We start from the raw sequence: 21,387 nt of genomic DNA, 5'->3' as shown, positions 1-21,387 counted from the left end.
AGTTTCTTAAAGACACAAGAAGTCCATATTTGAGTCCGTAAACAACATCTTTTGAGACAGTACTCGTAAATTCAATAGTCATTTTTGTTCTGCCTTTGGTTGACTCATCTTCCACTTTCACAGAGTGCCCTTCACTGAAAAGCAAGCCTCTCTCCGTTGTGTCTTATACTGACCTCCATGCTTAAGTGAGAACACAAGAAATTACTTGACCTGCCAGGTGCACTCTGGAAAAACATGGGTAGTGCTTGGAGACTTGGAGCGGTGCCCCAGACACAGTGAAGCACAGCTCTGTGTTACAGATGCTCTGTCACAGTCCTGTACTATCATATGTTTGGACTATTCAGGGCATCTGCTCTATGCAGTTAAACCCATCCACTTAAGCTCCCACAGTTCATTCCAATCACTCCAGCCTACTGAGGATCAGTAAAAACGACATTGATTTTATCCTTCCTCTAAAACTATTGGCTAACATATAGGGTTATATATACACAATGATGTAAACACCATTGCCATCTCGGCAGGGCCGGCCCTGTACACCTGGGGGCCCTAAGCAGGATAATTTTGGGGCCCTGCTTTGGGGTTGATAGAGTAGTTTTGCCACAGAGAACACGCAACTGTATACATTCATAGCCCTAACGGTTTTTATCCGTACCTCTTTGAACATGATCATAATCTCGCCTAGGGTTACCAAAGGGCTAGAACCGGCCCTGGGGGAGAGAGCGGGAGAGAGGCGATGTCGGACAAAGGTAGCGAGCTTCGTTTAGCTTCGTCATGTACCATCATCGTCATCATCGCGGTTGCCAGTTTGGGATCAGTCAAACCAGCGCCTGTGCTGATTCAAAAGTCATGTTCCCTGCTTGTTCCCCTCTCAGCAACACCGAGCATTACATTAACAACATGTGTAGGGTTGCCAGGTCAGTCAGAATCAGCCAGGTCATTTTAGATTATCTTGATCAGACCTGTATACAGTCTATGGGAAAAAATTATTTATTCCACCATTGTTTTCTTATACTAATATGAGCTGTATGTTTATAAAGTTTCCTTTCTTGTTAAGTAAATTGCTTTGTGTATTAAAAAATAAATAAATAATAAAATAAAATTATATATGAAAAAAAGGAATACAGCGCTGGCGGTCGGGGGTCCTAAGCGGCCGCTTAGTTTGCGTATAGGGAGGGCCGGCTCTGACTCTCGGGCATATTTAACCAGCAATATAATAGCAGCAATAGCAGAACAAATTCAAGGTGTACATTAACGTCCTTCAACACCACACTTATTCTGACACTCATACTGATTTCTCACTGATAGCAATAAACTGTAGACTTGTTTTGATCACAGACTTTCTGGTTGAGCCACCACTCACCCTAGGTTACCTCCACCCTCCCTCTTACCAGCACACCCTCGACCTTAAGGCACCTCCCTCAGGATGGACCGTAAAACTCGCAGGATAATGCACTTGTGAACATGCTAACCACTAAATCAAGAAAGTAATTACACAACAAATCTCACTCAATCTCAATCTAAAGAACAGTCCCTCTGACTAATTGAAGTACCCTTAAGTGCGGGCTCGTAAGTGCTTTCTTATTAATTATTTTTTAAAGGTTAGAATATTCAATTTTCAAATGGGCCTATTATTGTTTGCAGTTTTTTTGCATATCATTTTTTTGACATCAAGGGTCATTTTAAGCATGAGTGTCAAAGGAAGGTACTGCTACTGCTGTTATTATTATTTTTCATAGAATATGTACTACTACACCCAGGAAAGTGATATGAATTCTTCACCTTTTTGTTACACCAAGTCAGCAGAACAAACGCCGCTTATGACGTCTGGCTTTTCTAGACACTGTAACAGTGAGAAACATGAGGCTGCAGGGTCCCATTTGTTCGACATTTACTAGTACACCTATAAAAGAACACAACAAAAGCTCACATCATGGGGGGACAGAGAGGCAATGGTTGATTTAGGGAAGTTCCCATCTTTGACTTTAGATGTACCTCTAAATTGTTATCAAGCACTTTTGCAGACCACATCATATGCCAACAGTTAGAGCAAAGAGTGCTAGTGCCACCTTTATACACAATTACTACCGCAAGAAGGCCATGGCCAGAAACCATGGAATGAAAAGTCAGCAACACTGCTCAGGCTCCGAGTGTGTTTATTTAGCAAACACAAATAACAGAAAACATCAATGGAAACTGTTACAATGGAAAACATATGATGGAATACCCAAAGCAACATTATTTTTGAAATAAATACAATTCATAATACTATATTTACTGACAATATTTATAATACATTTAATTTAAATGATGTATATTATTTTTTCTATCTTTGTTACATGTATGTATTTCAAGATTTACCTTTGATACCAACCTGTGCCACAGGTTGAAATACAGAGTTTTAGTGCATTTGTTGTGTCAGCAAGGCTCAAATAAAAGCAAAACTGAAACATAATGTTTTAACTGACACTAGGCCAACTCACACTAGGCCATCTGTACCGTGCCCGAGTACGTTTGCCCCCTAAAGTCTAGCTCGTTTGGCTAGTGTGAGCACGCCATCCGTGCTCAAGTACAGTTGAATTCCGTGGCCTCAGTACACTTCGGAGAGGTGAGCTCAGGCCATGGTACAGATGCTAATGAGCCGACATGCGCACACGCACGGGTACGCAACCTATATGTACAAGAGGCAACCGTACTCAAGCCCAGTTGAGATTGTCTAGTGTGAGCACAGGCCAGCGGCACAGTGGGGGGGAGGGCAATCGTACTTGAGTACAGTACAGGGCAACTTTGCCTAGTGTGAGTGCGCCCTGAGAAACTGGCATCTGCGGCTTGCAAGTGGCACCCGTGTTCTGGGTGTTGAGAAACCAGAGTCCCAATTCTATAGCAACCATACACTGCTTGTTAGAATCTCCACAGGCATTTAACCCTGAGAAATGTGTCTTCCGGAACGCCCAAGAAGAGGTCTTTTGCATGAAGACGGCCCACACTCTAACGATCTAGGGGCAGATAGAGGCCAGAGAATCTGTCTCCCATGTGCTTAATGGCCGCGGCCACAGCGAAAGACCTTTTATTGGCTCCATTAGTACTTTAAGTAAATAAGGCCCCATCCAGGAGCCGTGTGTGTGTGTGTGTGTGTGTGTGTGTGTGTGTGTGTGTGTGTGTGTGTGTGTGTGTGTGTGTGTGTGTGTGTGTGTGTGTGTGTGTGTGTGTGTGTGTGTGTGTGTGTGTGTGTGTGTGTGTGTGTGTGGTTACTGTTAGGCCTGTGTCATAACAGAGTGGTAAATCCATAGGCACACCACTAACTGAAAGTCGAAAGCGCAATAGAATGCGATTGGTAGGTGCTGTGCTGAGGTTGACTTATTTTTCCACAGACCAACTTTTTATGGTTTATGTATTTTCTTAACGCATTGGTACTTCTGCTTCGAATCAAAAACATTTGCTTGAGGAAAATGTTTAACACTAAGCAAAAACATTTGAGCTCGCTGTTCTGCCAAGTTCATAAGCTCCCTTCCAATATATGGAAACGTCTTAAAAATAAAATTCCACCTGAGGAAACTTCTAATTTAAAAATGTTCTCATAATCCAGTGGTGTATCATGCAAAATATATTTCTCAGCTCAAAGGATCTGAGATATTAAGGTAGCATTGAGTAGGAGATAATGTAGGCTAATTAACATTCTGCAACATCCTTGAGTTCCAATTTTGGTGTAAAGCCAAACGCTCCATGTGATCAATAATTGGAAACAAGTTTGGGTCATCACATGAACACTCAATAGCGTTTGTTCAACATAACTAAAAACAAACTTTTCTTCTAAAGTACAACTATTAGGCTGCCATAACATAACACACGCCTCAATACTTAATTCAGTTTGTTTTGCTCAGATCTGATCTCTTTGCGGCAAACGTATGTATTCATATATGTACGTGACCCATATCTGATGATATGAGTCAACACAGAACTCTTGGCCTGACAAGGCTCTGTATGCATGCATTTACACCAACACCCCAGTGTGTGTGTGATCTGCATGGATGCATGAACAAGCACAACAACAACAGCATCAGAAGGTGTCCTATATGCAATGCTATATCCATGGACATGAGTCAATTAGCAGTGCAGGCTTTCATCGGTTGGGTAATCTGCTGCGGAGGTCTGTATGACAGACCGCTAAATGTTGGAGAGGGCAGGAAAATGGCCAAAGGTAACGCTTGAGCCGGTGGGGCTGACCCTGCAGTGCAGAGAGACGTGTGGGAGCAGGATAGGAACCCACAGCTGAGAAAAACACAGAAATATGTACCAAACAACACATCAAATATGCATCTAATCTTGGGACCACGCACAAAAAACTAGCATCTGGTTGGATTCCATGTGGTGTTGGTGCGCTCCACAAATCCACATACTGAGTCAGTTAGATTCATGCCACCACAGTGATGTGTTCAGTTAGTTCTCCCTGCAAAAGCCAGAGAGTCTGAAATTAAAAACTGATTTGTTCGCCAGCTTATCCTACGCACAAATACGCAGCGCTATATCCAACACTTATATATAACTTCTGGAACTCAAGTCAACATCTTGCATACATATTTATTTTCTCTAATTGTTTGCTTCCACATTGACATTGCTTTATTTGTTTTTGAAACCCACAGCCGCATCTATAAGTAATCGTTGTTTTTCCACGTCTAGATTTGATAGACAAATCGGTGGCCTCACTTAACTCCAGTTTGTTTATAACATCAGCTGGAATGCACACACAAAGTCAGCACTTAGTTGAAATTAAGAAGAGAGTGAGATTAGCAAAGACAGAAAGGGTGGCTTTAAAATAACATTAGCTGTTAGGTGTACACTGTGAGGGAAAGCTCTGTGTAACCTTGGAATGAGAAACCAGACTCACAATAACACAGGCTAGGGAATTGTAACACACACACACGCACCTAATAGATGCTCACTGTTGGTAAGATATGAAGGGAGCTATTAAAAATGCAATTAGCTGCAGCAGCATACTCTTCATATGAGGATGGGAGGGAAGGCTGTGGGGATTACGTTCTGAACTTGGATGCATTGCCTAGCATGTTCTATTTGGTATAATCACTGTGCCTATGTATATTTGGGACATAAAGCGTAAGGATTTAGATATGAGGGGAAGATGAAAATGAGTACAGGCAAATAATGTTGCCGTCTTGTGGGGGTCTGCGACAGGGAGTTTTAGCAAGATGTATGGCATAGATTAACTGAACGGAAACGAATCCCAACACTCACACACAGGATTATACAAAGAGCCAAACTGGCACATGAGTTCGACGTCGCCATCAAACGCTTGCTTGTTTTTTTTTTTACTTTCAGAGTTTAATATCTGAGAATTACGCCCACCATATGGAGTTCAATGCAGAAAGCATTGAGTCTCTAAAAAACAATTGCGATTATTTATTCATTGAGTCATTCTTTTAGTTTTGGATGTGTAAAAATTTACACATCCAATTCCTGTTCCACTTCTCCCAGGTGAGAGCTTATCAGTGCGTTCTATAGATGTTCTATAGAGCTGGGAAGCAAAAGCTTCCAGATTCTTCTACTATATTTTATCTACGGCTGAGCAAAATTAAGTGCATTTTCAGAACACGGGATCGTACCGCGAGTTTCCGCAATTATTTTAATTTCTCTGCAGTCAGTTTCAATCTAAATTCAATTAATTTGTTTTCCCGGTGGAAATAATGGAAGGAAATGAAATGGCAGGTGATCATGATAAGACATTTATTGGACTCACCACGTCACAGTCAGTGGGCAAAAAAAAGGCAAGTTTAAAAGGCTACCACATGCAATTTAATGCATGTGCTTATATTGTTATTGCTGCTTTTTTAATTGTGAAAGTAGTCCGTTTCCGAGCTAACTTAACATTCAGCTCCCTTAGAAGTCCCCGTGTTGAGAGACTTCATTGACTTCCATTTGTTTGGCTAGTAGTGAGGCTATGAAGGGAAGGATTGTGTTAGTGTTTCTATGATAGGAAATCCAGGTTGCTAAGCTTGCTTTGGGAACAGTTTCCAATCATTGGTTGCAATCACTGGATCTCTCTGATAGACACATGTGGTGCATGAGACCCGATTATATGTTTCTCATTAACTAGTATGAATTCCCCTTTCGAAGGCATCATCATGCGCCATGAATGTTGAGCTCAAATATTAGGATGCCACTTACACGCACATGCCTACTTGCATGTCAAGAGGCCATCCATTAGATTATATTGTATGTAAATACACAGGAGACACAGGAGAGCTAGATGGCCATTTGCAATAAATATGAACAAATGAAGCCAAGATTTTTTCATTTTCTCACTTCCACTATCTATCTTCCCCTATCCCTGTCATCACTTTCTCTCTCTCTCTCTCTCTCTCTCTCTCTCTCTCTCTCTCTCTCTCTCTCTCTCTCTCTGCCACTCTTTCTCTCTCTGCCACTCTTTCTCTCTCTGCCTCGCTCTCTCTCCCTCTCTCTCTCTCTCTCTCTGTGGTTTCTCTATGGTGTGTATGTGTTCTATATTAGCAGACAGCATCTGACCATGCTATTTTTGTCCTGTATGTGTTGCCGTAGGTAAAAGACCACATTTGGTGCAGCTTGTAGGTCACACGGTGACGGGGGGTGAGGCTGCATGTCATATCATACCACCTAGATGTTACACGTTTGGTGCTTGTGTGCACTGCCGACAATCTCCTGTTGACTCAGATGACTACAGGGGACAGTTGTTTAATGGAAACACACACACACACACACACACACACACACACAGCATGAAAACACAAACAAGCATGAAAATACAAACAAGCAGGGAGAGAAAGAGGAACAGCGGTAAATGGAGCAGTAGAGGGAGAAAGCCAGAGAGTAAGAGTGAGAGTTACTGTTACTTGGTTTGACCAGGGTGGTCTAACTGGGCCTTTGGTGATCCAGGACAGATTGAGGACACTTAGGGCTCATAACTCAGAGCAAAGTAGGGCATGCGTTGCTTGAATACGCTCAATCCCTCAAACTGTTTCTCCTCACTTATCCTCACACTTTCTCCCTTTGCTCATACCTTGTCGCATTCCATCTCCTCTACTTTCTACTCCTCCCCTTTCCTCCAACCCCCTCGTCTCCTCCTACCTGCTCCCCACATTCCAGCTGTTCTCTTCTGCCTGCATCATCTCCCTTTCTCCCTTTCTCCTTTTCTCGTGACTTTTTGCTCTGATTCAAAAGCAGAGTCATCTGTTGCAGGCCTGCCCCTGTCTTTGTTCTCCCCAACTCTCTCCTTGTCTCTTTCCCTTCTCTTTCTCTCTCTCTCGCTCGCTCCCTGTCTCTAGTTCCCTATCTCTCTCCCTCCTCTTTCTATCTCGCTCACTCTCTCTCTGTCTGCCTGTGCCCCCCCCTCTCTCTCTCTCTCTCTCTCTCTCTCTCTCTCTCTCTCTCTCTCTCTCTCTCTCTCTATCCCCTTCACTTTTTATTTCTCTCTCACCCCTTCCATTTCTGTCTCTCTCTCTCTCTCTCTCTCTCTCTCTCTCTCTCTCTCTCTCTCTCTCTCTCTCTCTCGCGCTCTCTTTCACCCCTTCCCTTTCTATCTCTCTCTCTCTCTCACCCCTTCCCTTTCTATCTCTCTCTCTCCCCCCTTCCCTTTCTCTCTCTCTCCCACTCCAACATGTTTTGCTCACTCTTGGTGTTTGTCTGATGTACCAGTGTGGACGCGGGGTACAAGCTGCGAGTTTGATTCGTGACAATTTGCTGCAACATTAATGAAAGCACAAACCTCCATCAATATTCATGAGCGTTTCTTTTGGAATCTGCACTTTCCGGATGGCCTTCCGGCGAAATAGTAAGACGCGTGGGTGTGTGTGTAGACACACGTGTGCACCAAACAATGATGGGAATATTTCACTGACAAATATTGCAAATGAATATTCAGAGGCGACGCGAAATCTGATCGGCATTAATTGTACTACGTTGTGTTCCCCTTTGAGCACGTCAACTCTGCTGTTTTTTATGTTTTTGTGTTGACTAGTTGTGTGCTCAGCATTTTTGCCTGTGCGTGTGTATGTGTGTGTTTGTATGGCATGTCTGAGAAAAAGGGAATCATTGCATAGAGGATCAAATAGTTGTTGCATAATTCATTTGTGTGTGTGTGTGTGTGTGTGTGTGTGGGCCAGCATGTGATTGCCATCTCATGGGGAGAGTTCCCTGAAGCAGGCATATTTTAATTGTCATACAAAAGTTGTGTCAACTTTTTACCTTAATTATAAGAATATTATTATTATTATTAATAATAATAATAATAACAACATTGATTATTATAAGTTCATTATTATTAATAATATTAAGAACTATGTATTTATTATTGCAACTTTAAAAGCAAAGTTTACAAAGTGCTATAACATGCACAGTCCAAAACAGTAGACTTAAGCAATGATTCGACAGAGGCAGAGATATGTAAACAGAAATGTAAAGATATCGAGTACAGAGGGGTAGGGCTAGCAGCAACCAAAGAATTCCGTTAATATATACCATGAAAATATAAATTAAACTTGGTGTGTGTGTGTGTGTGTGTGTGTGTGTCTTTCCACTGTCCCCACCCCACTACATGCTTCTGTAGATCGAGGGATTTGTATTAGAAATTAGAAACCAGCAACTATTACAAATTAGGAAGCAAATCGTTCATTGTCTCAAATTGTCACCATCAGTGATATTGTAGTTTCACATTTTCAGTTCTCTTGTGCGCGAATCATTATGTGTGAGTATGTGTGCGCGCACGTGCGTGGGGGGTGGACATGCTTGCGTAAATATGTTGTTGCTGTTGTGCATTGTTAGCTTAGTTTCTTGGCTCTGGGCAGGATGAGGACAAAGAAGTGTAACACATAATAATTCACAACATAAACAATCTGCTTTTGAATTCCCTCTCGCTCTCACAACCACACACACACACACACACACACACACACACACACACACACACACACATGACCACAGACAAACACATACTTGCACACACAAATGCACACACGCACACATGACTGTACACACACATGCACATACACAACCACATACTTATGACCCCCCCCCCCCCCCACACACACACACACACCCTTGGACTTTGTGGTTATGTCATCCCTAGATTCACTTACTAGTCTTGTGTTTTCCTCCTGCTGCCTACTGTGAGAGCAGTTGGGGGGGGGGGGGGGGGACCAGTGACAGGTAGAGCTGTTGATGTGGCTTTCTGGGCCCCCAATGGCTCCCAGACAGGAGACATGCTACCCTATGAGGAGGAGGTCAAAGTTCATCCCTCTGTTGTCCTCTCTCTCTCTGTCTGTCTCTCTGTCTGTCTGTCCCTCTCTCTCTGTTTCTGTGTCTCTCACACAGACTTGTGTGTTGTTTTCTGTCCCTCTATTTATCTGTCCGTCCGTCGCATTTCGGCCATCTTTCCCCTGCGCTCTCCGTCTGTCTCTTGCTCTGACTCACTCCCTCTCTCGTGGTCTTTGTCTTGTTTTCATTTTGTGTGTGCTCTATGATGTCATCCCTCTCAGTGACATCAGCCCCACGGTGCTGCACCTGGGAGTCGATTGCATTTTGAAAACACACTTTCTTTCTTCTTTTCAATTCACCGTTTGGTCTTTTACGGTAGAGCATGCGTTGGCGTGATCTAGTAATATCCATAGTGGCAAATGGATAAAGTGGCCACTTCTTTTGTACTGTTGAACCACAGGAATTGTGCAGTTATTTGTGTTCCTTTGTGTGTCTCTGGCTATATGTTCCCGCCATGAGATCGATGCGAGGCGTAAGCGCTCGGCATTCATAGCAGCAGAGGACATTGCGCGGGGTGTGAAGCAGCGAGGCTAAACGCGGATCGTCGCAGCTCAAACAACGACAAAAAGCGCCGCCGAATGTAGGCTAATGATCTCGGTGGCTGGTTACGCGACAAAGATTTCAATTATTCCAAACGAAAATAGTTCATTAAAATCATAATTGGAGCAAAGTAACTTCTGCCGACTAATTTTTTTTTCCCCGTCCAACCTCATTTGGAGAACGGCTCACTTGGAAGGCAGGAGAACTGTTCCAAAAGGGTCCTAAGGTGGTTGGCTAGGCCTTGTCGGTCACACTCGGTGCCTCAGTGAAGAGGGTTGAGGGAGACGCTAACCGGGTGCGGCGAGGTTATTACGCCTCTTCATCATGTAGCAAGCTGACTTGTGTTCATGTCCCAGGGTTGTGCTTGTGTCCTACCCTGCCTGTCATCATCATCACCGCCACATCCACCGGTTGACCTGTACTCAGATCCGTCCCCGGGTTTCTTAAAGTGTGAGGAGTGGAAATCTTGTGGTGTTGCTGACGTGCAGGGTTTATGTCAACACAGCATGTTTCAAACTGTGGACTATTCTCAGCTGCCTGCTCTATCCTTCTTCCTTTTTTCGTTTTTGCACACACATACGCACACATACACACGCACACATGCACGGACACACGCACTCACGCGCATGCACACGCATGCACATACACATGCGCACACGCACGTCCACACACACACGCACACAAACACAGACGCGCACGCACACAACCACACACGCGCACACACACAACCACACACACGCGCACACAACCACACACACACGCACGCACGCATGCACGCACACACGCACGCATGCACGCACAACCACACGCACTGACACATACACACACACACATTTGCGCTCATCTATTGGACAAACTAAATCCTCTGCCAACTAAACCTTATCAGCACATTTCATTATTTGTTCTCTGCCTAACTGAGCGCAAATGTAGCGCATACATAGTCAAACACATCAAAATAGACACCTTCAAAATATGTGTTTGCTTGGTTTAACTCCCGTAAATCATGAGACAGATGGCGATCAGGCAGTCATCGCGAAGCCATATCCGCTATCTTCGCAAATACAAAACTAGGTATTATATACTTTTTGTTGTTGTTATTATTGTTGATGCGCGGCAGAATTCCCGCCCCTCTTTACTTTCTCTTTTTTTTTTGCACCTATCCACAAAGCACGGACCCAGCGCTGGCCAGTGCAATCAGTGTTTAACTGTTGGGGGCCGGCGGTTCCACCTGAGCAGTTGGGGGTTAATTGTTTTACTTCAGAGTCCTGCCAGTGGGGCCTCAGGGGAAGTGTAACTCCATCCAGCCCCCCCCCCCCCCCCCCCCCCCGCCCTAGTTTGCCCATAGATTTCTATTTAATTTCAGTATTTCATTTCTTTTTCCCCTGGGATTTAATTTAAATATTTTGGGGAGGACATGGCCGAGGGGCTACCATTATGAGCCCAAACGGTTCTATATCTTTTGAACCTCGTAATTTACTCTTCTCTTTTCTTCGCTCTGCTTGCTCTCCCCTCCTCCTCCTCCCCCCCCCCCCCCCCCCCCCCCTCTCCTCTCCATGTCCCGGCCCCTCTGTTCTTGGCCGTACAGTGAGGCTGCACTGTGGCCAGCCAATTGTTTTCCGCTGGGGGACTGGCACAGGTGGCCAACTCAACGTTATCTCTAGATCCCATACACACCTACACCACGCTCTCACAATCTGATTCAAGCCACTCACTATATATATCTATATATATATATAGATATATATAGATATATAGCTATGTATATAATATATTTAATTTCATATTCTCTTATCTTTGCATCAGTATTCTTAGTCAGTCTGTTTCTCTACCTCCATCTCCCTCTCTCTCTGTCTTTGTCTTTGTCTCTCTCTCTCTCTGTCTCTGTCTCTGTCTCTCCATCTGTCTGTGTGTGCACATCTCTTTGTCTCTCTCAGTACACATGTCCAGTATTGTCTTCTTCATCTCTCTCTCCTGTGCTGTCACACGGAAGACGAGAAACCAGTTAAGAAGCTTATCTGCAGGTGGCTAGCAGGGTCTGTGTGTGTGTGTCTGGCCAAGCGTGTGCATGCACGATCAGTACAGTCAGGCTGTGATATGTGTGTAGTTCGACATACCATACTGTATGTATGTGTGTGTTCCTGTGTGTGTGTGGGGGGGGGGGGGGGGGTTCTTGTGTGCGTGTGTGCTTGCGGGGTGATGTCTGGCTGAGGCTTTGATGTACACAGACACAGGCAGTGATTTCTGGCTTCTATCAGCTTAACGCTCCATCAGTGCTCATCATCATGTTACAAGCCTCCCTGCTCTCTCTCTCTCTCTCTCTCTCTCTCTCTCTCTCTCTCTCTCTCTCTCTCTCTCTCTCTCTCTCTCTCTCTCTCTCTCTCTCTCTCTCTCTCTCTCTCTCTCTCTCTGACACGTCTCACACACACATACTTGGGTGCGCACAGTGTACAGCACCAGTGCCTGTGCTCACCCCCTCAGTCCAGCTCTGTGACAGTCCCTGCTGTGCATTTCTCTTTAATCTACAAAGTATCTTTATTTTTCTCAAGCCCATTTCTGCCTGTCTGTGTGCCTGCCTGCCTGTCTGTCTGTCCATCTGCCCACATGTCTGTCTGTCTTTCCTCCATTTATCTTGTTTGCCTGCCTGCCTGCCTCTCATTTTGTCTGTCTTCGCCCATCAGCATTGCCTGATACCTGCCTGTCTGCCCGATTGCCAGTCTGTCCGTATGTCTCTCTGTCTGTCTGTCTGTCTGTCTGTCTGTCTGTCTGTCTGTCTGTCTGTATCTCTCTCGCTCTCTCTTTCTCATGTATTTTTTTTAAATATTTGTATTTGTACCATTTCCTTCTATGCTTAAAAAAAGACACTGTTCCTTTGTTGTTCTTGGCACTGTTTTTGTCAGTTTTTCTTTTCTCGTTCACCTCCCATTACTGCTGTACCTCCCACCCTCTCTGCGTCTCAACACACTTTCCTTCTCTGTTGCCATCTGCAGTTTTTCCATTACGGCCCTTTCATCTTCACAGTTGTTGTTTGTGTCTTGTGCTCCTCCTCACCTCCGGTCCCTGGCTGCATACTGGCGCTGGCCCCGGCTGTGTCTTCCTGAACTCCAGTCCCCCCCCCCCTACCCAGTGACTTCTGGTGTTGTTCGCCCTTAATTGTCATCGTCTTTAATGTCTTTATAAAAACCTTTACTAGTCGACCCGCCATCCTCCCTGCTTCAGTTGAATCTATATGCTGCTATGAATCTATATCTCTCCCTCCCTCCCTCCCTCCATCCCTTCCTAAGTCCATTTTCTACAAATTTACTTTAAATTCTTCATACCTGTTTCCTTCCTCTCTTCTTCCTCACGTGGCTGGATAATGGTCAAGCAGCATTTTGAATACGGCATCATCTGGTTGTTGAGCAGCCACACACACACACACACACACACACACACACACACACACACACGTAAAGACCCACTGGTGCACACAGGGTCTCGGCGCTGCAGCGTCTTGGCGCTGGTAGGGGGCCGGTGTGCGGTGCCAGAGCCCTCCGTGTCCATGCTCATCCAAATGACCTCATTAGGCCTCCTGGCCACCGAGTGGCGCTGGCTTCGCCCCCCGTGCCCACCTGTTCTTTCTCATGTGGAAGAGCTTTTCAAGAACAAGGACATTGTGCTCCTTAGCCATAATGAGCACACGGATCACTGGCCCAGCCAAGGGAGTGGCGAGGTTCATGATTTGCATACTTATTTTCCCCGTTGTCCCTTTCATCACATATGTATTGTGCATATACTGTTGTATACTCATTTTGAGTTGTAACCGTAATAGCCTAGTTGGTTTCCAAGAGTTGTGCTCATTATGGACGATATTATAAAAAATCTTTTCAAAATGATGTTGTACTGCTTTACAACTGCAAGATGGCGAGTTGGCCTGCGAAAGTGAGCTGGTCAGTGAACGAAGCAGTGTGTTTGTGTGCTAAGCATTCACTGCTTATTGGCACTGGGTACACTTTCCCTCTTTGTTATAAAACCTTGATGAATCTGCCCCTTCTCCAACTGCACTTTGCTGACGGAGGGCAGAATTGACTTGCAGGTAAGAGATTGTTCAATGTTGAAACGTTAATCGATGAGATGCGAGTCTTTTCGGGCCTTATTTGTATTCTAGCGGAAGGAATACAAAGATAAAAAAGTCCATATTAGAATTAAGGGATACACAAGTGTTGACATTTGAAATGCTTGTCTGAACATGTCTCTGTACAGGGAATTACTTTGCCATTCATCTGGTGAGCGGATGAACAAGGGGTTTCACACCAGACATTGTCTGTGGCCCATTGTTATCATGGTGGATGGAAAGAGTGATAGATGATAAAGAAGCCAGATTAGCCTCATTCAGAGAAAGTGCTGACATTAAGAACTGTCACTTCCGACTGCAAGCTTGGTGAACTATTTAGTGTTTCTGGCCAGGCTGTTACACGGCAGAGAAAATGCCAGCCTGTTTGTGACTGACTGCTAGCAGGATTTGTTGCACAGAAACTAGCTTGAAACAAATCCAGACAGCCAAGGGCTATCTGGAATGGAGTGGGTTTGGTAGGAGGAAATGTGGCCAAGGACTATCCAGCATGCTAGCACACTAGCTGTAGCCTCCAGTTTGGGCCAACTGAATGACTGTAGTGTGCATCCTTACACACACACACACACACAGGCACACAATCACACACATGCATGCACACACACACACACACACACACATGCACACACACACACACACACTCTCAATCACAGGCACGCACAGAAGAAATGGTAAATAAATATATAACTCCAAATAATTATCTTTCATTCATGACTGAAGTGGCCGTTTGACGGGCGAAATTGTTTGAGGCCGGCACAGTCTCCTTACTTGATTGAAGTCGGATCGAGCAGCTGTCCCTAAGCCTTATATTTTGGGCTGTGCCTCCTATGTGTAGCAGCACTTTAGAATAAGGTTCCGTCCCGCACTTTTGACACATTAGCCATGAGGCGGGCCTGGGTTTTCTTTGCACACCTGGGCCTGTAGCTGTAATATCCTGCGTGTGTGACAGCTAGCCAGCTGTCAGCTGCTATGTTGCAGTGTGCGCTCTAGGACGACATGAGGACACACCCTCTTCTCCGGTCCACTCCGTCGTCCGTCCTCCATGGCATTATGGTCGCACAACACAGCCGCTGTTTCAGCCCTCACTTTCTCTCCCGTACTATTCTGTGCGTTCTCTCTCTCTCTCTCTCTCTCTCTCTCTCTCTCTCTCTCTCTCTCTCTCTCTCTCTCTCTCTCTCTCTCTCTCTCTCTCTCTCTCTATCTTTCTATCTCTCTATCTTTCTATCTCTCTATCTATCTATCTATATCTCTAACTGCAGAAATGTTATACTTTATACAGCATGGTGCTGTATAAAGGGCAGGGGGAGAGGAGTTGATCCTAGCTGGGGAGACAAAGAGACAAGAGGAGTGACACGATGGTGGGTCGATAGATGGATCTAGATAAAACTCCAAAAGATGTGCCCTGCTGCTGTAGTAAACGAGGCCACACATGTCTCAGCTTAGTCCCACGGTAATGGCTTATGGACAGTTGGATGGATGCATGGTCATGTAGTGGTTACATTTTCCCTCTTCTTCCCCATCATTGCCTGCAGAAACATCCACACACACAAATATACAGTGGTAGGCATACGTTTAGGCACCCATGCTAAAGTTGACTAAAAAGAGGAATAAAAAAATCTTTTGGAAATTGATCTTAATGCCTTAATTAAACAAATTAGGAAAAATCCAACCTCTAAGGACACCAATTTGCTTTGTGAATGAATAATGCATCATAAAAAATAAATGTTCTCCATTAAAATACAGGGTGCGTGAGTATAGATACCCCTATGTTAAATTCCCATAGAGGCAGGCTGATTTTTATTTTTAAAAGCCAGTTATTTCATGGATCCAGGATACTATGCATCCTGATGAAGTCACCTAGGCCTTTGGAATTAAAATATCCCCACATCATCACATACCCTTTATTCTTCTTTTTAGTCAACTTTAGCATGGGTGCCTAAACTTATGCCTACCACTGTATAATGTATGCGGAAAACCTAATAACTGATGCTAAAAGAGACAGTACTCTAATAGATATTGACGGTTTTGGCCAGGCGTAGCGCAACATATTTCACTAGGGTTTGAATGGGCTTTGGAGCACCGGCTGCGTGGGTGTTCAAGTCTGTTGGAGAACTGCCCCGAGCCGCAGAAATTCTCTCACTTCCAAAGGTCTACTAGTATTCATTGTACATTGATTGTGTGGGTGTCACAGAGTGTAACTCATCAGAGAGAGAGGTAGAGAGATGCAAAAAAGTATATTTTGCCATTTGTTTAGTTTTGAGGCTTTTTTTTTTTTTTTTTTTCAGGATAAAAGAGGTGAATCACCTCTCCTTTCCTCTTTTCTCCTTTCATCTGCTCACTTCTCCCATCCTCTCTCCTCTCCTTTCGTCTTCTCCTCCCTTCAACTCTCTGTGTGGGGAATAAAAGCCACTGGGGCAGGTTATAGACAAAGTTTGCTTGTGAGTGCTTTAGGGCTTTTAAGGGAGGGCTTTTATGCAAACTCTGCCATTACCACATTGCTGTTCTTCACCGCCCAATAAAAACCAAGTCTCCCCCTTAAATCAATCTGATTTAACCTACCCAGGTGTGTGTGTGTGTGTGTGTGTGTGTGTGTGTGTGTGTGTGTGTGTGTGTGTGTGTGTGTGTGTGTGTGTGTGTGTGTGTGTGTGTGTGTGTGTGTGTGTGTGTGTGTGTGTGCGTACACACACACAAACACAAATGTGTGTGCGTGCATACACACACAAACACAAATGTGTTTGTGTGCGAGTGACTGGCCATGCACACACATGAGCACGCACGTCCAGTTGATGGAGGTGAGGGGGTCGTGACATCGCTGACGTGCAGGGTGTTGTTGAGAGAGGACACCCGGCAGAGTCAATCAATTGTTGCTTCTTCGGTCTACGCCTCAGCAGCCAGCAGTTCACAGTGAGGGATGCCCATAGAGAGAGGGGCGACCAAGCGTGGAGTGTAGGCACGTGCACGCTCTGTGATTCAGCTGTATTTCACCCCCCCATCGACACCCCCCCAAACACACATTTCCTCACGTATTGGAGATCTGTTGAGATGGTGTCCGGATGAGAGTCTTAGCCCTAAGGAAGTCCACTTCTGTTGACACCAATTGACACGGTGTGGAGGTAACTCAACCGTGGAGGTATCCAAACTATTTAGCTGGCCCATTAACACCAAATGTATACCAACAGTGTGCCCAACGGTTTAGCTTATTTACACCATATGATGAAGTGATGTAAAACTATTTTGATCCTTTGTGGTATGGTCGTCTCGGGCTAGGTATGACTCGGAGAGTGGTAAATGTTCAACACGTGGATTATTCTAACAGAGACACAAGGTAAACCAGCTTGCGTTCTGGAGGTGGTTTATGAAGCATCTCTCGAACACAGGTAAGAATTCAGTTTATATTGGAAGTGGGCGGAGTGGTAAATAAGCCACGGGTTTATAAACTTGGTTTAGCTAACCCATTAACACCACATGTACACCAACAGTACAAGTAACTAACAGTTTAGCTAACCCATTAACACCAAATGTACACCAACAGTATGTGTAACCATCAGTTTAGCTAACCCATTAACACCACATGTACACCAACAGTATAAGTAACCAATAGTTAATCTTATTTACACCCAAGGCATACCATCAGTGGAAGTGCCCAACACTTGAGTGAACCCATTCACACCAAATGTACACCAACATAATTGTTATTCCACTGTGTAGGTTTCTGCTCTTTATATTTATTGAGTTTGAATTGCAACTCTTTGTGCTCCTAATTAGAAGAAAAAAATCAGTGAGGAGTCTTGTAGTGTTTATCTCTCCATTAGAGTCCATTAAAAAGCGGATCTGCACTCCCTGAATTCCCCTTTGGACGCAGACCGCCACACACCTGCTTGTGTTTGGCGGTCTGCTTGTTGCACACAGGCTGCTGGTGCTCCAGTCCCGGGAGAGAGGGATGACCAGGAATAGGTGTACATTCAGTGGCTAAATGCAGGCAGAATTCAATCAGTGACACTTACAAAGTGCCAAGCTGGTTTAAAATAGCAGGATTTTGTTCAGTATCATGGAAAGGAAATGACACTCAAGCACTTGTTTATTCTCTCACTATATATTCAGCGATGGTCCAACAGAAGGATGGCTTCTTCAAAGCGAGTGTATAAGAAAAAGGTTGTTCATTCAAGGGTGAATCATTTATTTGAGCGAAACCAACTTGCAATAAACCACAGGGATTAGGCTGGGTCATTTAAAAGTGAACACATTGAAGCAAATCAAAAGGAGATAATACGATGTGATGTACTTTACAATTACATGCTCACCCATATATGCGAAGGCTCTCCCCTGCCCACTTCCACATCCCACCCTGCCATTAAAATGCTAATTATATCAACACAGCAGTGCAATAAGAGGTATTTTTTTCCAAATGTATGCACTTATGCACCATCTCAGAAGTAGCTAAATTAGCACACATGGAAATAGAAATGCCAGAACTGTTTTTTTTTCTTTTGCCTTATTGGTGGATTCAGATGTCACTTTTACATGTGACACTTGCTGCCAAAAGTCATAAAAGATTCAGTGGTAACACAGACAAAACATACACATGCTCACACAAGCACACATAGATACCAGCACACAGACTCACAAACATACACATAAACACACAAACTCTCACAAGCATGCACATAAGCATGCATATTCACATGCTGACACACATACACACACTCGCAAGCACACACAGAAACACACAGTCATATATGAATATATGTTATTCCAGCCCTCCTATACTGGAATTATTCAGTTACCTCAGCTTGGACTGATTGCATATCTGCCTTCACCAGATATCTTTTGGATGATGCGGTTGAAGCAATAATCACATTAGAGTCAATGTGAATGTGCACTGCAGGATGTAATTAACCTTCTGGCACAAGCAAGTTATTGCATAATGCAAACTGATGACTGAGGTATGGTACATGCTACCTATGACGGGCAGTTTGAACTTAAAATGTAGCTATGATATTAAGATTATTACCACACACACACACACTCAAAACCTCACGTTGGTAGTTCTAAAAAGTGTGTGTGTGTGTGTGTGTGTGTGTGTGTGTGTGTGTGTGTGTGTGTGTGTGTGTGTGTGTGTGTGTGTGTGTGTGTGTGTGTGTGTGTGTGTGTGTGTGTGTGTGTGTGTGTGTGTGTGTGTGTGTGAGAGAGTGAGAGAGGTAGAGAACTGGGGACATGTTGCATAAGGCGTGCAGTGAAGTGTGAAAGGGAACAGGTGGCTCTCTTTTCTGCCATCAAGCTCTATGTGCCACATTCCCTACTGTGTGCACATGTGTGTGTGTGCTTTTCCACTCTGTGTGTTTCCCCCACTGTGCATGTGTGAGTTGTCCCTGCTGATTGTTTTAGGATGGCTGCATAGTAGTTGTCTTATATGTGTGTGTCTATACAAGTGTAGGTGCTTCATATTGTGTGTGTGTGTGTGTGCGCGCACGTGCTTTGTTTAGTGAGCAGGGTTCCGGTTGGTTTGGAAACAATTAGAACACGCTGCAGGAACCAAGAGAGACTGTTTTCCAAATGTCACCCAATTAACTAGCTTCATCTAGACTGAACGCACTGCAACAGTGTCCTCTCCCTCCCCCTCCCTCCCGCTGTCCTGCTTTGTTTGTCCCTGTGTGCCTTCCCTCTCCTCTTCTACTCCCTCTGTTGTCTTGACGCTCACTTTATTTCTCTCCGTGTCCTCGCTCCATCGCTATCTCTCTGTCCTCTCGATGTCTCTCTAACTCTGTCCATATCTTTCCATCGTTATACCTCTATCCTCTTTCTGTCCTCTGTCTCTCTCTCTCTCTCGCTCTTTCTCTCTCTCTCTCTCTCTCTCTCTCTCTCTCTCTCTCTCTCTCTCTCTCTCTCTCTCTCTCTCTCTCTCTCTCTCTCTGACTATCTCCATCGCTATCTCTCTTATCCTCTTTGTCCTCTATATCGATGTGTTTTTCCCTCTCTCTCTCTCTCTCTCTCTTTCTGTCTCGCTCTCTCTGAATCTATCTCTCCATCTCTTTCTCTCTATCTTCTCTTTCCATCTGTGTCTCCCTCTCTCTCTGTCTCTCTGACGGACCGCTGGAATACATCGCTCACTTACAGCAGACAACAAGATGCTGTTAGTTGTGGATCCTTTTCAATCCACTCTCTTTTTGTGTTTGCCCCGCAAACTGCTCATTGTTCACTGTTTTCACACTGCTCATTGTTGTGTGAAAAGTTTTGTTGACAATGTAAATCTCTCTCCCTCTCTCTCTCTCCCTCTCTCTCTCTCTCTCAGGCCAGCCATCCAGGCCGGTGGGCAGGGCTAGGCAGCAGCAGCAGCCTGGCTCTAAGGGAGCGAAGGGGAGTGCGGGCCGGGGGGGGCCTAGCTCTCGGAGGGGACCCGTCTAGCCAGCACCTCCCTCACCACTACCCGCGTCCCCCCGCCACCGAGCGCTACACTGCCAGAGAGGAGCGCTACTGCCAGGGGGTCCTAGCACAGTCCTCAGCCCGGCCCGCAGCCTCATCCTCGGGCGTATCCCTAACTACAGCCCCAGGCCCCGGGGGCTGCGGCCGGCAGGCCTCGGCCCCCGCGGGCTCCCGACTCCAAGCCTCCTTCCAGGCTTCCTCCCAGCCCCCCGCCATGCTTCCCTGCAGCGCCAGCACGCCCCTCGCCGGGCCCTCGCCCGACGCCAGGCAACCAGAGAGCCTGTCCTTCTCCTCCTCGGAGTCCCTCGCAGCCGGCGCTGGGGGTCCCTACGGGGCGGGGCGGCGAGCGGGCGGCAGGGACGGGCACGTCCCCCTCAGCCAGATCCCCTGCGTCGGCGGCGGGGACGGCCGCGCCGTCCTCCCCTCCTCCGCCTCCTCCAGCCTCCACAGCCTGGCGGGCCGGGGGAGCCCCTGCCCGAGCACAGCGTCCTCCTCCTCCCCGTCCTCGCCGCCGCCGCCGCCGCCGCCGCCACAGCCGGCTCGCCCCTCCTCCACCACCTCCTCCTCCTCCTCCTCTTCGTCGGCCTCCTCCGCCGCCTCTGCCTCCTCCCTGTTCACGGGGCGGCTGGGCCAGCCTCCGCGGGGCCCCCTGTCCCTGCACAGCTACAGCCGCAAGAACGTCTTCCTCCAGCACTCCCTGCAGACGGCCGAGCTGCAGGCGCTGGCGCACAGAGACGGCTGAGCTCGGGACACGTGCGCGCACACGCGCACGCACACGCAAATACACGTTTGCACACAAACACACGCATATGCATATGTACATGCACACACACACACACACACACCTATGCACACACACACACAAGACTTTTCTGAAGTTTAGACCCCAGCCATTATTGACATTTGAGATTCAGAACAATGTGAGATTTGAAAACACACACACACACACACACACACACACACACACAGTGGCATGACGTGGCAGAGGCAGACACATGCACACACTCATATGTGTGCACATT

General features: G+C 45.8%; 1 protein-coding gene across 1 annotated transcript in view; it reads left to right on the top strand.

The window, feature by feature from the left end:
* ccser1 (coiled-coil serine-rich protein 1) overlaps positions 1-21,133 on the top strand; it is a 104,758-nt gene extending 83,625 nt beyond the window's left edge. The window contains exon 11 of the mRNA XM_084468594.1: positions 20,235-21,133. Within this exon, the coding sequence (XP_084324720.1) occupies positions 20,235-21,107 (873 nt within the window). The 3' untranslated portion in view covers positions 21,108-21,133. The remainder of the gene's footprint in view (positions 1-20,234) is intronic.
* Positions 21,134-21,387: the final 254 nt, after the last annotated feature.

This window comes from Micromesistius poutassou, assembly GCF_964030765.1.
Source record: "Micromesistius poutassou genome assembly, chromosome: 5".
Classification (NCBI taxonomy): Eukaryota; Metazoa; Chordata; class Actinopteri; order Gadiformes; family Gadidae; genus Micromesistius; species Micromesistius poutassou.
This window is presented reverse-complemented; position numbering and strand designations above follow the sequence as displayed.